Source organism: Dermacentor silvarum, chromosome 9, assembly GCF_013339745.2.
Source record: "Dermacentor silvarum isolate Dsil-2018 chromosome 9, BIME_Dsil_1.4, whole genome shotgun sequence".
Lineage (NCBI taxonomy): Eukaryota > Metazoa > Arthropoda > Arachnida > Ixodida > Ixodidae > Dermacentor > Dermacentor silvarum.
In genome coordinates this window covers 158,187,944-158,202,459 of record NC_051162.1, presented here as the reverse complement: position 1 = coordinate 158,202,459, position 14,516 = coordinate 158,187,944, and the positions used below count along the sequence as shown (strand labels likewise).

The following is a 14,516-nucleotide window of genomic DNA, read 5'->3' as shown; positions in this document are numbered from 1 at the left end:
GCCATGCATCGGTGTACAGAGTACGTAGTGCGTCACGGACATTGATGCAACTTATCACTGAGATACACAATTGTTCAATTAGCAGCATTATGGTATTACGAAAGTTTTAGAGAACACACGATTTAAAAATATACCAGGTGTCAGGATCAACTTGCACTTAAACGCCATACAATATAATTACACTTCGACATATATTTACGCACTACAAAGAAAAAAAACACTCGCTGTGATATCAATGAAAACACTGACTGAAAAGCACTAGTCAATATGAGCACTGATTGTCAATAAAAGGCATGGAAAAATAAGCGACATGGCGAGGTGAGATGTTTTGTACCTTACGCGCTTGATTTTATAAAGGTGCTTTCGGCGTGGAAACGTGGCTGTGGGTTTTTGGAAGACATCTCGATTCATAGTTGGATGGTGATAGAGCTTGTAAAAAAAGTGAAAGGTGCGCAATCTCGCGAGGACACGGTAGTCGAGGCAATTCGGCTCGTGTTTTAAGAGCCGTGATGCTAGTGAAACGCGAGTAGTCAGAGTAAACGAAGCGTACAGCACGGTTTAGCAATTATTCTATGTTAGCAATACTCCAAGTCTACTCCGGGTCTCAGATGGCGCATGCGTACTCTACTTTTGGCCGGATCAGTGAAATGCAAGCATGTTTACGAATGTGGGCAGAAACTTGTTGGAGGTGGCGCTTGAGCAGTCCCAGTGAGCGCGTTGCATAGCGCAGCTTGCAACACCGACACCGCGTTCCATTGCCGACACCGCGTTCCAGGAGACCCGCTCCGTGAATGCGTCTCTCTCTCTCTCTCTCTCATAGCGCGCAAAACCTCTTCACCTCGCAGAGCACGAGCGTACGAACGCGCCAGCTGTGGACGAAGACGACGACGCTCGTACGCGATCTTATGGTTCGCATAAATGCATGTTCTGCAAACGTGGCTCTATAGCCTAGTGGTTACGACGCTCGCCTTGGGACCGGAGGTACGCGGGCTCGAATCCCGCCTCGGCAAGAAAGTTTATTTTCTTTTCTTTGTTGGTAGTTTCTTGACACGCACCACAAATTACGGCTGTTAAAAGCGCTCAGCAATAATAACTAGCGCGCCGTTTGTGCAATCATGGTTGCCCTTGCTGTAACGCCTCATTAACCTCTGTCTAATCTCCCCTTTGTTAATCGAGAGACTACGAGCAGCTCAAATGAGCCCCTCACTATAGCAGCCATGTTATATTCTTCTTCGATGAGAACAGTCGAGCACTGCGAGAGGCGTTGTTAACGCGTTACCTCCGAGCTCGAGTGAATGCGCGCGATCTTTCTTCTCTCGGCAACCTTCGAAATAATATTTCAACCGCGCGCCAGTGCGTAATCCAAGATAATTGCACTTTGTGGTTCGCGCTGGCATTCGGCGTACATCTTCTCGCTTATAATCGTTGTCAAAGCGAGTGTCAAATGTCATCTGTTTCTATATTTACATACACGCCAGCTGTGCAGAGCTCCATGTGCTGGTTCCGAGAATTAAGGCATCTGTCGTACTTGCGAATACAGATAGGCTCAACAACCTACATTTCTTTTCTTCTTTTTTTTTCCTTTTGCGCAATCGTGTTCACTCTGATGCCGTTGCATACTGTAAAATAATTGGCACCCTTAAAAGCAAGTAAGATTGTAAAGCGGTGCATAACTCTTACTCTTACACCCGTTTTGGGCCTAAGGATGTAATTTACACCTGTATTCACTTTTAACGGTGTAAATTGTTTTACAGTGTATCTTACCTGGCGTCTCCTCCTTTTGGCAAATTATGCAGCCAGAACATAGTGAGATCTCAATAAGGTGCACACACATCACACACAAGGTACTTCGCGAGAAGCATGCGACCATCGCTCCGCTCTTTTCTTTTTTCGCCCGGGCCGGGTTGCCACGTGGCATAATGTCGGCATGAAATTGCATGTAAGCATAGACCCGTTTCATGCATGCATATACTGCAAAACTAACTGCGAAACGCGTTGCCCGTAAGCCTTCGTTCACAGTGTTCAAGTTGGTCAGTTCTCAAGACTGACCAACTCATGTTTACGAAATGTGCCTTATTTCCGGAATTTTTTTTCATATCACCTCAAGTTACCATCCTTTGATCATTGGAAAATTTATCGTTTGTGGAGAAGCCGCCGACAATAGTTGCCAGTATTTTCAATCTCATCCAGATAAGTTACTCGCTAAAGCATACACATCCTGATAGACTAACCCGAAGCTGGTTCGTAGAAAAACTTTATTGTAGGTTATCTAGGGCACTCTGAGGTTCGTCAGTATTCTTTTTTTTTCTTTTTTTTTCTTAGGATTTCGAGGTTGAGAACCTTCAAAATGTCCTGTCAGCACCCCTTTAAAAAGATGCTTCGCAGGCAAAGAAGCCTGCAAGTGACCTGTCGCTTTTCCAAGTAGCATGTGCGAGCACAGCCAACTCCTCCTAATAACCAGATATATCCAAGTTGACAGTCGCTTTAGCATACGCTAAAAAGAGGATGAAGGCGAAAGCCTGCGCGTTCACGAGAAATGCATTAAACTACTCGACAATCTCATTCGAATGTGTTGTTACTTCCTATTACCTGTTTTCTCCTACCAGGGGTGCTTCGACTCCCACCAGAGGTGGGATCGAGTGCCTTGATTAACTCTATCTTAATTTAACTGCGTCTTAATTAACTTTGACTTAAGTAAAACCAAACGTCGTGGGTTCAACTCCCACCAAAGGTTGTGGGTTCGCTTGCCTAAATTAACTTTCTTAATTAAGGCACTCGAACCCACGGTGGTACCACGGTGGCACTAAGACATGGTGGCACCATGAATTTTGGTGCCATAACGCCGGACAACCTTTTATGGCACCAAAATTCATGACCCATGAGCCATCGGAGGCTTTCGCCTTAATAACCTTATCTAGGAAGCGTTGGCGCAGCAGTCTGGGTCTGTACTGCTTACGTATAGTTCAATCTTCCCTCTCTGTCTCTCGCGTTCTTGGTACAGGAGCGCCCTCGCCAAGCAGCGCCGGGGCGCGAGTAAGAGGAAGAAGAAAAAGATGGCCGAGTCGACGTCACAGGACGCCCTCGCCTCCGCGGGAGAGGAGGAAGAGGAGGAGGACCCGGACTTTGAGGAGCTGCGTCCGCCCGAGGTGGACCCGCTGGCCGAGCTGCTCGACCAAGGCGGGGAGGACTGCACTGTCGAACAGGACGGGGGAGACGCGGTGGACGGTGAGCGGCAGGGCCACGAGGGGCCCATCTTCTTTTTCTTACTGGCACGGTAAAAAAAAAGTAGATATCCGTTATAGCGAAGATTTCTTATAGCGAACCCTTCCGGACTTTGCTGGCCTGTATAGCTGCGGCTGCTGCTGCATCTTGTAGCAACTGAGCGCAGACACGTCACAAAAAGCAAGCAAAAACTCCACTGGAGCTGTCTAAGTATACGCAAGCATACCCCCAAATTTCAGTTGGCCCAACCCTAAATTTAAGTCGGTCCACCCCCAAATTTCAAATTGGCCCACCCCCAAATTTAGGTTGGCCCACCCCAATATTAAGTTGGCCCACCACCAAATTTCGAGTTGGCCGACCCCCAAATTTCAGTTGGCCCACCCTACTATAGCCTTTGCCCTGCATATTCTATGGAGTCCCATGTCTTCTCTCTATGGGTCTTATCACTTAGGAATTTTCTTTTTTTGTTTGGATTGCTCCTTATTGCTTATAAAGCTACCAATAATTACATTTATACTCGATCAATCATCAATATAAATGTCCTAACTTCGCAAATTACGCTTTTTTGTACAGATACAAGGCACCCGCCATGGTTGCTCAGTGGCTATGGTGTTGGGCTGCTGAGCACGAGGTGGCGGGATCGAATCCCGGCCACGGCGGCCGCATTTCGATGGGGGCGAAATGCGAAAACACCCGTGTACTTAGATATAGGTGCACGTTAAAGAACCCCAGGTGGTCAAAATTTCCGGAGTCCCCCACTACGGCGTGCCTCATAATCAGAACTGGTTTTGGCACGTAAAACCCCATAATTTAATTTAATTTTTTTTTCAGATACAAGGCCGTTACACTTTTCTTGTGACAGACAAATTTTGCTGGGGTACAGAAAAGGATGCTTACGCATTAATCTAGAAGGCCACCGGACAAGCACTGACGAATAATAAGGCCCGACCTACTAGAATTCCGTATAGGTATAAGAGAAGAAAGAAAAGCCAGTAGAGTTTGACAGCGCTTTTGGTTTCCCGGAACAGACGGTCAAACGACGCAACTTCTACTTGACATGGTTTCGCGTTTGCGCAGACGTGGAAGGGAAAATCCGCAAAATAAGTCAACTTTAGCTCTGAGCACTTGCTTTGTTAACACGAAAGTGTTTTATTCCGGGGTCCACCAAGACTTCACTGACGTATTTCCGTCACGGAAATACGTCAGCTTACAATGTACACGAACATAATACAAAGAAAGAAACCAGAAGAAAAAGTTCCACAAACATGGAAAATTTAGAAATCGAACCCACGACCTTCGGTCCGTGACGATGTCGCCGAGCGTTTAACCCATTGCGCCACAAACGCATTTGCAGAGAGCTCCCCATATCTAACACTCCTCCGCTTTGCTCGGGGCGGTGCCGCCGCCTAAGCAGAAAAGAGAAGTAACGAGGATGAAAATGCGCTTCGGTGGTCTCAGCACTACGACGCCTTTTCGAAGGGACGCTGACATCAGAAGCACTACCAAACGCTGGCTCACCGCTCAGCACAGCGGAGCGTGGCCTCCGAGCGAAAATGTTTCTGAAGTAGGGAGGCTGCATAGCACGCGCTTCTCGGTGACCAGTTACGTGCTTTGTCTTGCGCGTTGTATTGCAGTTACGTGCTTAGGTGCTTATGTTTTCTTTTCCCCAGCTTTAAGCTAACGAGGATGAAAATGCGGGCTTTTTTTTTTTTCAGAAGTGCTCTCGCTTGTGAGCGCTTAGGCTGCATAGCATTCCCTTCATTGCCACAGAAAGTTGTCCGCGAGTATACGACAATCTACGACAAGCTATACGACAAGCGTGGGTAAAAAAGAGGGGGCTCATCCCAATCAACTCAGTGTTTGAGTTGGCGCCATTGTCTTTTCGTCACATACATTTCTACCGCTCCGAACAGTTACGAGGCATAGAACTGGGTCATCGTTCGGCTCGGAGGTGTTCGCATCAAGGAGGTTTTAAAAAATTCTAAAGTGGAGGTAATGTCCTAAAGGTGAAGGTGGCCGCCGCCATCTTGCTAAGGGAATCGATGAACGTTAGCGTTTGACGGATACCAGGCAGCGTTTTTTTTTCTTCTCACTTCCAATGGCTTTCACAAGGCCACTTTTGCCGCTTCTCGTTGTCTGTCTGTGTCGCTGGTTTTAGGATGAAGCTTGAAGATCTTGGCAACATTATGGATGATCATGATGTCACTACTCAGCCTGTGGCAATATTCTACCGCAGAACAAGATTCTGTTATTATCCGAGTAGTCTGAAATGTATATTAACAGATCAAGAGCAGTTGAACTGTGACTGTTCCCCGTGTAATTCTGCACGCTTTCAAGGGCGAAGTAGGGGCAAGCCCTGGCTTCCCCTTTGCTGTTAAGAAACTGCGAGGACTGCCATTCCATAATTTTTTTAACCTCCTTGGTTCGCATCCGGTGCGGCGCTGACTGTCACACACTACGCGACATCGAGGACGCCAGACTTGGGGGGAAATAGCACGCACGTGTACGCGTCCAGCGGCGCTGATGTCAATGCAGAATGTGACGTCGTCCAACTCCCGCGTTCCTGGCCTTGCGACCGTAGGTCGCTTTACATGAACCGGACAGGAGCGGGCCGAGTCAGTAGTCGGTAGGGTGTCGCGATGTCCTCCTCCTCGGCCGCTGGACGGGGGAGGAGGACATCGAGGCACCCTTGTAGTCTGGCTCAAACAGCCCTATACTCGACAGCGTGAACCCGTATATACCTTACGCATCGAGATTGTTGCGACAGCGAGCGTCGAGGCCGGAGCTAAGACAACGCGTCCGGTTATTGGCTACTGGCTAAGAACCACCGGCCCGACCATTGTCGTTTACATGTGAGCTTCAAATGGGTCGGGCTGGCTCAACCCGACGCGACGCTCCCTAGCCCTACAGGCGAACTCGACCCGTGTTTATCGGATTCATGTAAACGCCCTGATAGGTCAAGACTGATAGGTGAAGAAGAGAGGCACTCAGGGGCGCGAATTTCGAAAAACGACAACTGTGGCCTTCCTTTGCTTCGGTTGTGAGAAACCTTTTTTCGGCCAAACAAACCGACTGCTGGAAAAGTATCTTACGACTATAGTTCTGATATAAGGTTACTCTTTACTGCTCCTTTACAATGTACACACGTGCAAAAAGCTGTGCGGGATAATTCAGGTGTTGCGTCGTGAAGGGTTACACGTACAATAGTCATATGCCACAGCTCAATGTACAAGAACATGGTCCATTTCGTACGAAGGACATGTTTCTTTTATATATATCCAATGGTATGAAGAGGTAAATATATAATGGGAAAGTTTTTCCTTCATTGCCTGCCTTTGCACAGACTACAGTAATATTCAGAATTTTATTAGAGATTTAGAGTTGCCAAACAGTGCTTGACCGAGGTGGTAATTTTTAAATTTCTTTCCAGGCGCACAAGTGGTTACAATTGGTCGAGCCATCCTATCCTACTACAGGTTTCTTGATGCCTACAGTCTTCCACAAATGTTGCGATAAGTTCTCGGAAATACAGACGATTTGGCCAAATGCCAACATCTGCATTAAGGGGAGACTAGTAAAGATAAAACTTATTTGAGCTGTGTTAGTAAATTACCCTTCCACAGTACCAAAAAGACCACTCCGGCCGCACGAAGACACTTGGGTAAGACGCAAACACGAGAGCAGAGGTGGCAACGCCACCTTCAAATTCCAGCACCATCTCGCTCAGACGTCATGGATTTTGACGCCGTCTGCTCGGACTGCAATAAACCTTTATCGCTAAAATTGAACTGCATTGTATTCTGATAGAGCCGAAGAGTGAATTTAGGAAGCTTCAATAACTTTTCCTGAACCACAACGGACGCAATGTGAACAAATAATGCGTTGCAATCCCTGACGTCACACTGACGTGTACCGGCCCCTATGTTTCGGCGCGAACTTCAAAAATGAAATTTTGACCGTCACATGCTCTTCGATTAATCAGCCTGTTACCTCGAAAAACGACAGAACGCAGAGTTCTTCAAGAATGCTTTGTCAATTTAAACTAATTCAGTGTACTCTATTGGTGAAGCAATGCTGTGACCAGGACTATAGGTGGAGAGACACACGAATACAGGATACTCGCTGCACCCTGAGGTGTTCTTGTGTCGCTCCACTTTGCTCTGTTCAGTGTGCTGCTTCGCCAATACGGCATGGTGATCAATCACCAACTCGCCCAACTTTCCACATTACTAATTCGTTTTAGTTTGCCTTTAATTACAGCCAAGTGCTTTCTCCAAACGCTACTCAGCGCATGACAGCATCAAATATGGGATAGAACGTGCAATTGCTTCCTTACGAATCGCCACCGCACCTGTTGTCCGGTTGAGCCAGTGAGTGCCGATCCTGACGTCGTGCTCTCTCCTCTGGTACCACGCAGTGTTGCCGCGCGGAGGCACGTGCTTCTCGTACTCGCGGGTGCACGAGCCGAGCTGCAGCCTGCTGACGCCCAACCGGCTGCTCACGCTGCCCGACTGCCCCCTCGAGGTGAAGATCGTCTCTGTCGAGCGGGACCACAGCAGCACGCACATCCTCTACCCCAACCTGTAAGGATAGCTCCTATAGCTTGGCATTAGAGGGAGCTTTGAATGCGAAGCATTTCTTTTGGGGGGCCTAGTCGGAGCCGAGGTCACACGCGAGGCCGTCCACGGTCACCGAGTTTGTCGCCGAAGCGCGCGCACACCCCATGCGCCCGCTTGCTGGCCCTTATTGGCTCGGCTCCACCTTGCTCAACGCGCATGCGCACGTTCTCCCACGCGCCCGCTCTGCGCCTCCTCCACGGCGGAAGGAAAACGTTAGGAGGGCGCAACGCGACTGAAGCCAAGCCTGTCGGCCCAACACGTGATAATCACGCCTAAACGTGCGGTAAATTTCAGGGCTCCCGCTCTGCATGCAGCGCTACGGCAGGGCCCCAGAACCAAGTGCGCATTGGTTAAAAAAACCATGCACCGGGCGCCAAACGTCTCGGCGAATCTCGATTCTTGCTCCGTCATCTCCACCGAAGAGGTCACGTGTTGGGCCGACACTGTGCAAAGGACTGGCTTCAAGGAGCGTTCGCTTGTCAAGGTTGGCTGCCTGACCTAATGCTCTCTCCTAACTTTTTCCTTCCTCCATGGCCTCCTCTCCTTGCTTCCATTCGCTGGTACGGGTGTGCGCGGCACTATGAAATAGACGTTGCGCTAGCTGCGCTATGGTGCGCGTAGGCCTCTACTTGCGGATGCAAGAATGGGGCCTCGAAAGTATCAAGCGGAAGAGGAGCGGAAGAGCGCAAAGACTCAGCAGAGACTACAGAAGTATGCGATGCATAGCAAAGCGGGGAGGTCGGAGGCGATGCGACAGGGCCGATGAGATACGCTCCACCAAAGAACAGCGTCACGCCAAGCGAACGGCCGCTGAACAGGCCGCCGAGACCAAGCGGTGCCGATTAGGGAGCCGCCACTTGCGGGACGCAGACGCGCACTTTGAATAGCACTTTGTCGAAGATGACTGTGGTGCAGCGTGTAGCGTGTGGGACAGCATCTAGTTCCGATCGTACGTCGACAGGGTGTCGCGGCCCACGCACGTGTCGGTTATCGAATGAGCGTTTCTTCAGGAGTCAGTTAGGTGCGTGCACGGGAGAAATGCTTCGCATTGACTTGGATATTGATTATCGAGGATGGTTTCTGCCGTAATGTTTTGCTCGTCCAATGTATTGTTATTTGCGCAATACTGACTTACCGGAGACCAGTGCTGCCAATCTCCGAAGCCTTATTTCCCCCTAACTTGGGTAAAGGAATGCCCTATTTCCCTATATTTTTGTAACATACTGATCATTTTGTCAATATGGTTTCCGTAAAGATAACTGTTTGTGTTATGCAAATAGACTGCAAATTTTATATAGCTTAAATTTACTTCGAAGCTCGTTTTAAGCGGTTTAAATTAAGAGCTGAAATGATGTCGCATTGCAAGTTGTGCTAACAACGTAGCCTCCTGCTTGAAGCCCCATATTCACAGAAGAATACGTCAGCACGTTTACACTAGGTTCTACATTAAAAACAAGGTTGTGCAACAGCAAAATGCCGTGATGACACGGAACCTTGTAAGGAAGGTGGGTGCCGGACGACCTTTACAGAGTGTAGAAGTGTCAAAACTTACTATTCGTCTTCGTTCCTTGACACTACCCGGAAGGTACATACAATAACAACACCCTGAGGTTATATTTCTAATCGATCGGACTCTGCAGCGTCCGTTCAGGCGCACAACAGGCTTATTAATGGCTCTGGGCTCCTTTGTAGCTCCTACCCTATTTGCGCTATCCGGATATAGTGGTTTCTTTTAGAGTTGAAAGCGTGTGCCTTTTCCGGTGTGTTATACTGCGCATGATGTGTACAATATGGCGCCTTTATTTTTCTTGCTTGAGATGAGTGAGAGATATTTAGACTGTCTGCGTGAAAAGAAGCAGGAAAGACATTTATAGAACCGCAGTCGTTACAAGCATACGTAACTTTACAATATAGATATAGATATGCTTTAATGAAGAAAGGAAAGATAAATAACGAATGGGTAAAATGGTATAGTGTGATTGATGTAATAAAACCTGATTACATCAAGCGGACTATGTGACTACTTGTCGCCGCCCTGCTTCAACGTTGATGCCAATAAGCGTCACCATCACCATATTGCAGGTACGTGATCGAGCTGCGGCACGGCGACTTCCAGTGGTCGATCCGGCGTCGGTACAAGCACTTCCAGCAGTTGCACCAGCAGCTGCAGATGTACCGCGCCGCAATGTCCATCCCGCTGCCGACCAAGAAGCACCGCGAACGGCGGCGTAGTTACCGCGAGGACAACGCCCGCAGGCCACTGCCTCGCTTTCCCAAGAAGCCCGAGAGCCTGCTGTCGCATGAAGAGGTCCAGCAGAGGGCGGTCAGTGGCTGAGCCTTGTCACGACATCATTGGTCATCCTCATCACCATCATCTTATTCATGTCCACAACGCGAGGCCGAAGGCCTCCCAGCGATCTCCGTTACCTCTTTGAATGTGTCTGCTGACCCCATCCTGTGCCTACGAATTCCCCAATCTCATCACGCCACTGAGTTCTGTGCCGTCCTTGACTGCGCTTATTATTGCGATAGCAGCTATACGGACACTCCAGGCGCATTTTCGCCGTCGCCGTGCTGTCCCGAATAAAGTCCAAGTGCGAGCGGCTCGCGCGCCGCATGTTGATCACGTGATGTGCTGCGTATGCGAGAATGGAGGAAGTTATTTCTTTCCCCCTTAGATGCGAGGGAATGCGTGTAAGACTGAGCCGAGAAGGATGGTGGCTTGCCGCGCACCCAATGTTGGAGGTCACGTGATTGAGCCCGCGCTTCCCCGCAGCCGTGTATTGGAGGAGGAGTTTAGCGCGGCCGTGGCTACCCGCGCCGTATGTTCATCCGCTGCAATTGCTAGGGCGAAGGGCAAGTATTTGAGGCTGCGCCGACAATGATGGTAGCTTGATGCGCGTTGCCTTAACGCGCACCTATAGTGTTGGAGGTCGCGTAATTTGAGTTTTGGAGGCGCGGCACAGTTTAAATGGTGAAGCGAGCGGCTGCGCGAGACGTTCGCTTTGGGACATGCACGCATGTTTCCCGCTGCCGGCGCTTCTCAACCATCTAGCGTTGTGACAGCGAGTGCTCGCGTTCATCGAGTGGGACCTGACCATGCTCGTCTGTGGGCGCGTGACACATTGCTTGTTACTTAGTCGGCGTACGTTTAATTTGTATGGCCTATAACTACGAACCTACATGTAATGATCAAATACACTGCTATCGCCATCAGTGCTTCGCCTGTCGGGCGACACTGCTTACTTTTTTCTTTAAGCGAAGCTTTATAGGCTCACAAGTTTCGGCGGTGGTAGTGGTGTCACGCTGAAAATTGGGCCGATCCTGGTGGCAGTGCAGAAGGGGTCCAAGCTCAATGGCACATGCCAGGGACAAAAAGAGAGAGATTGAGAAAGAAAGAGAGAGAAATAAAGAGGAAAAGAAACAGAGAGAAATAAAGAAAGAAAATCACCAGGAAGGTCAGATACACATACAACAAGCTTCGCTTACCCCCATTTTCTCGACAGGGGAAGGGCTGGTGATTTTTTTCCTTCCTTTGTCACCCGTTCTGTTACCATAGGCTCCTAACTATAGACCATCGCTTATCTGCTCTACGCATTACATGGCCTGCCCAACTCCATTCGTTATTTTTATTGTCAACTAGAATAGAATACCGGCTACCGCCAGTTTGCTCCCTAATCCACACCGCCACCTTGCTAACTGCTAACGTTAGGCCTATTGCTTTTCTTTCCATAGCTTCACTTATTTACTATTCTAGAATGGGAGAAGGGGCACTATTGCAATACCCCTTCTCTGGGTACACCTGCAGCTAGCATGCTAGCTGCAGGTGCGCCTAGGTTTGCAGAAGCTGCCAGCAGTTGCTCCGCCTTGTACAAAACTGGGGTGTGAGGGGAAACGTGTGTTCTAGGAAGGTGAAATGGTGTTTACGAAGCGCAGCATGTTGCCTCTCGATTTGAGCCAATGTCGACGTCAGTCTCAACGGTATGCGTTGTTACGGGCCTCAGACACTAACGTACTTTATAAGTGGCCAAGAGGGACTCCCGTTCATACGAGACCCGCAACACAGAACGTGCAGGATCGCAATAGGTCTCTTTCTGGTATATCACTTGCAATGCGCGTGCCGATTGGCTTAATCAGTCACGTGGATACCCGCTGCTGCTGGGTGCCGTCGCGCCCGGCATTACGTATACAAAAAGTGAAACCATTCCTCGAAACTGAGAGCCTTGTAGACATCAGGAAAATTCCGGTTTAGTCAAAACTTAATGCCAAACACGCCACGTCCCCGAAGCGTTTCCGTGGTTGCGGGATGCGCCTTCCGTTGGGGTGTTCCTTCCGACGTTTATAGGTATAAGTATATCGATAAACGTTGGTTCCTTCACCGACCGAGATGCCACCGATCTCTGAGGGCTCATGCGCTTGGCGTCGCGCAACAACACGGATGAGCGGTCGTGTTGATAAGGAATGATGAAGGGCTATATGGGCCTTCTCGCGGTTGATAATGGTTCGACGGGGATGGACAAGGTGTTAAAGAGCGATAAGGGCTCACAATGGTTGGAGCAAGTCTGACAAGGTCGATAAGCACCGATAAGGGTTTAGAAGGGTCGGATCAAGTCCGATAAGGTTAATAAGGGTCGGATCATGTCCGGTACGCTTGATAGGGATCGGATCGATTGCGATAAGGTTGACAACGACCGATAAGGGTTGATAAGGGTCGGGCCGAGTCCGATTAGTTTGATAACGACCGATAAGGGTTGATAAGGCTTTTTTTAGTTATTACAGTTGTCTATAGATAGATAATTAGTTTGCTTAATGAATAATTTTGTTACATAACTTGCTTAAGCAGTTGGTTAGCTTTGTTAGTTCAAATAATTATCAGTTTCCTAGTTAATTAGATCTGTAAGCTATGTTAGTTACATTATTTATTTGGTTATCTTAGTTAGTTATTACTTATTTATTGTTATGTAATTAGTTTTTCGTTACTGTAGTTCGTTACAATGGTTCTTACTGTGTTTAATTAGCTAGTGAGCTGTTCCATTTAACTCAGTTATTAGTTACGTAATGAATAAGTGTAGTTAGTACGTTAGGTTAGTTTACTCATTTATTAGATCGATAGTTAAATAGTTTAGTCATTGCTTATTTATTTGGTTAGGTAATTATAATTAGGTAAGTTGGATGGTTATTGTTATATTTTGTTCGATAGCTTAGTTATTGTTTAGTCAGGTTAGTTAAGATAGTTATTAGTTGATTAGCTTAATTAGTTTTGTTAGTTCATTGGTAAGTTTTTTAGGGTAGTTATTGGTTAGTCAAGTTCCGTATTAGCGAGTTTAGTTAATTATCTAGTTTAGTTAGCTGTCTGTTATGGTATCTGTTTAGGTAATTAGTAAGTTTATCCTTTTAACTAGTACACTTAGTCAGGTTAGCTAAACGCCCTTGTAACTCGACCGACACGCAGGTACACACACAGTGCGCCTCCGTGTCGGTCAAACGTTAGGCATCGTCGCCATCACGAAGCATGCTGTCGCTACATGGAGAGAGATGTGCACTGCAATAACTGAAACACGAGCGACTAAAAGCAGCAACGCAGTTATTTTACTCGTAATTACATAAAAGTGCGGCGTGTAGTCGCGTGGTAGCCAGTTTCTAACGATGGAGTAGCCCCAAGTGTGCCTTTTCATTAAGACTAGGTCGCTGTTGAAAAATGCCGGCGAACCTGGAAATGAAACGAGGCTTTGCAGTTGCTCCGAAACTGTTCGCGTTTAAGTATTTTGAACGCTGTACAGAAACATGGCGCCGATGTGCATGTTGTGCTGACGATATTCACACGCCAATAGGGGCAGTCGACTCTTGCGCGAAATCGAGCATACACGCATATATATACACACACACATATATATATATATATATATATATATATATATATATATATATGAAGGAGTTTATTTTTTTAACTTCCTTGTGCCCTTCTATATATAGGGAGTCTACATGCAACGTATAAAGCTACAAGTTATAAGGCACGATGGCGTGCTCGTGGTCGTATTATCTCACGCCAACAACGTGAACTGCATTAAGCATTGTCGTTGTCTTCCAGTTGTACATGATATATAAAGGGTGCTTTTCGAAGTGTGCTGTAATAAAGACTGTCCTTACTAGCCTGTTTAACTACAACGTAGACGTGCCGTGTACGGCGCTCAGACGCGCCATTTGTCTCTGGCTGCTGAGGCCAAAGTTTATTAAAAGAAGTAAATAATTTCACGTCACCAAGGGCTGCGGGAAATGTCGTCTGTCGGCTCGTCTTTCGCTATTTTGTGCCCCAGATTTAACCCGCCAATTTAGCTGGCGGCGGCAAGTGCCGTTACAAAGGCTGTCACCACCCTAAAACGGCGTTGCATGTAGGCTCCCTACTTCTATACTTGCGCCAGCGCCTCGGTGCGACGATTGTGCGCACCATCTAAAGCGCTTCCGTAGGATTACGCTGGAGTTTCGCGACCAGATGAGAAGTATTAAGGACCCTGGTATTCATAGTTTAAGAGAAAACGTTCTTGAAAATACATGTGTGAGCTTCAAGTATGCACAAGGAGAAGTTTATTGTCATCTCTACATTTTTACAATTCACTGGTGTAACACCATTCATTTTTCTTGATATACTGGTATCTGTTTACACACTATTACACACAA

The 14,516-nt window shown here is 47.7% G+C and overlaps 1 protein-coding gene across 1 annotated transcript in view; it reads left to right on the top strand.

The window, feature by feature from the left end:
* The window catches only part of LOC119464572 (phospholipase D1-like), a 141,834-nt gene that overhangs the window by 55,582 nt on the left and 71,736 nt on the right, over window positions 1–14,516 (top strand). Inside the window, 3 exon segments of the mRNA XM_049656116.1 lie at window positions 3,002–3,225; window positions 7,640–7,805; window positions 9,924–10,164. Coding sequence (XP_049512073.1) covers window positions 3,002–3,225; window positions 7,640–7,805; window positions 9,924–10,164 — 631 coding nt within the window.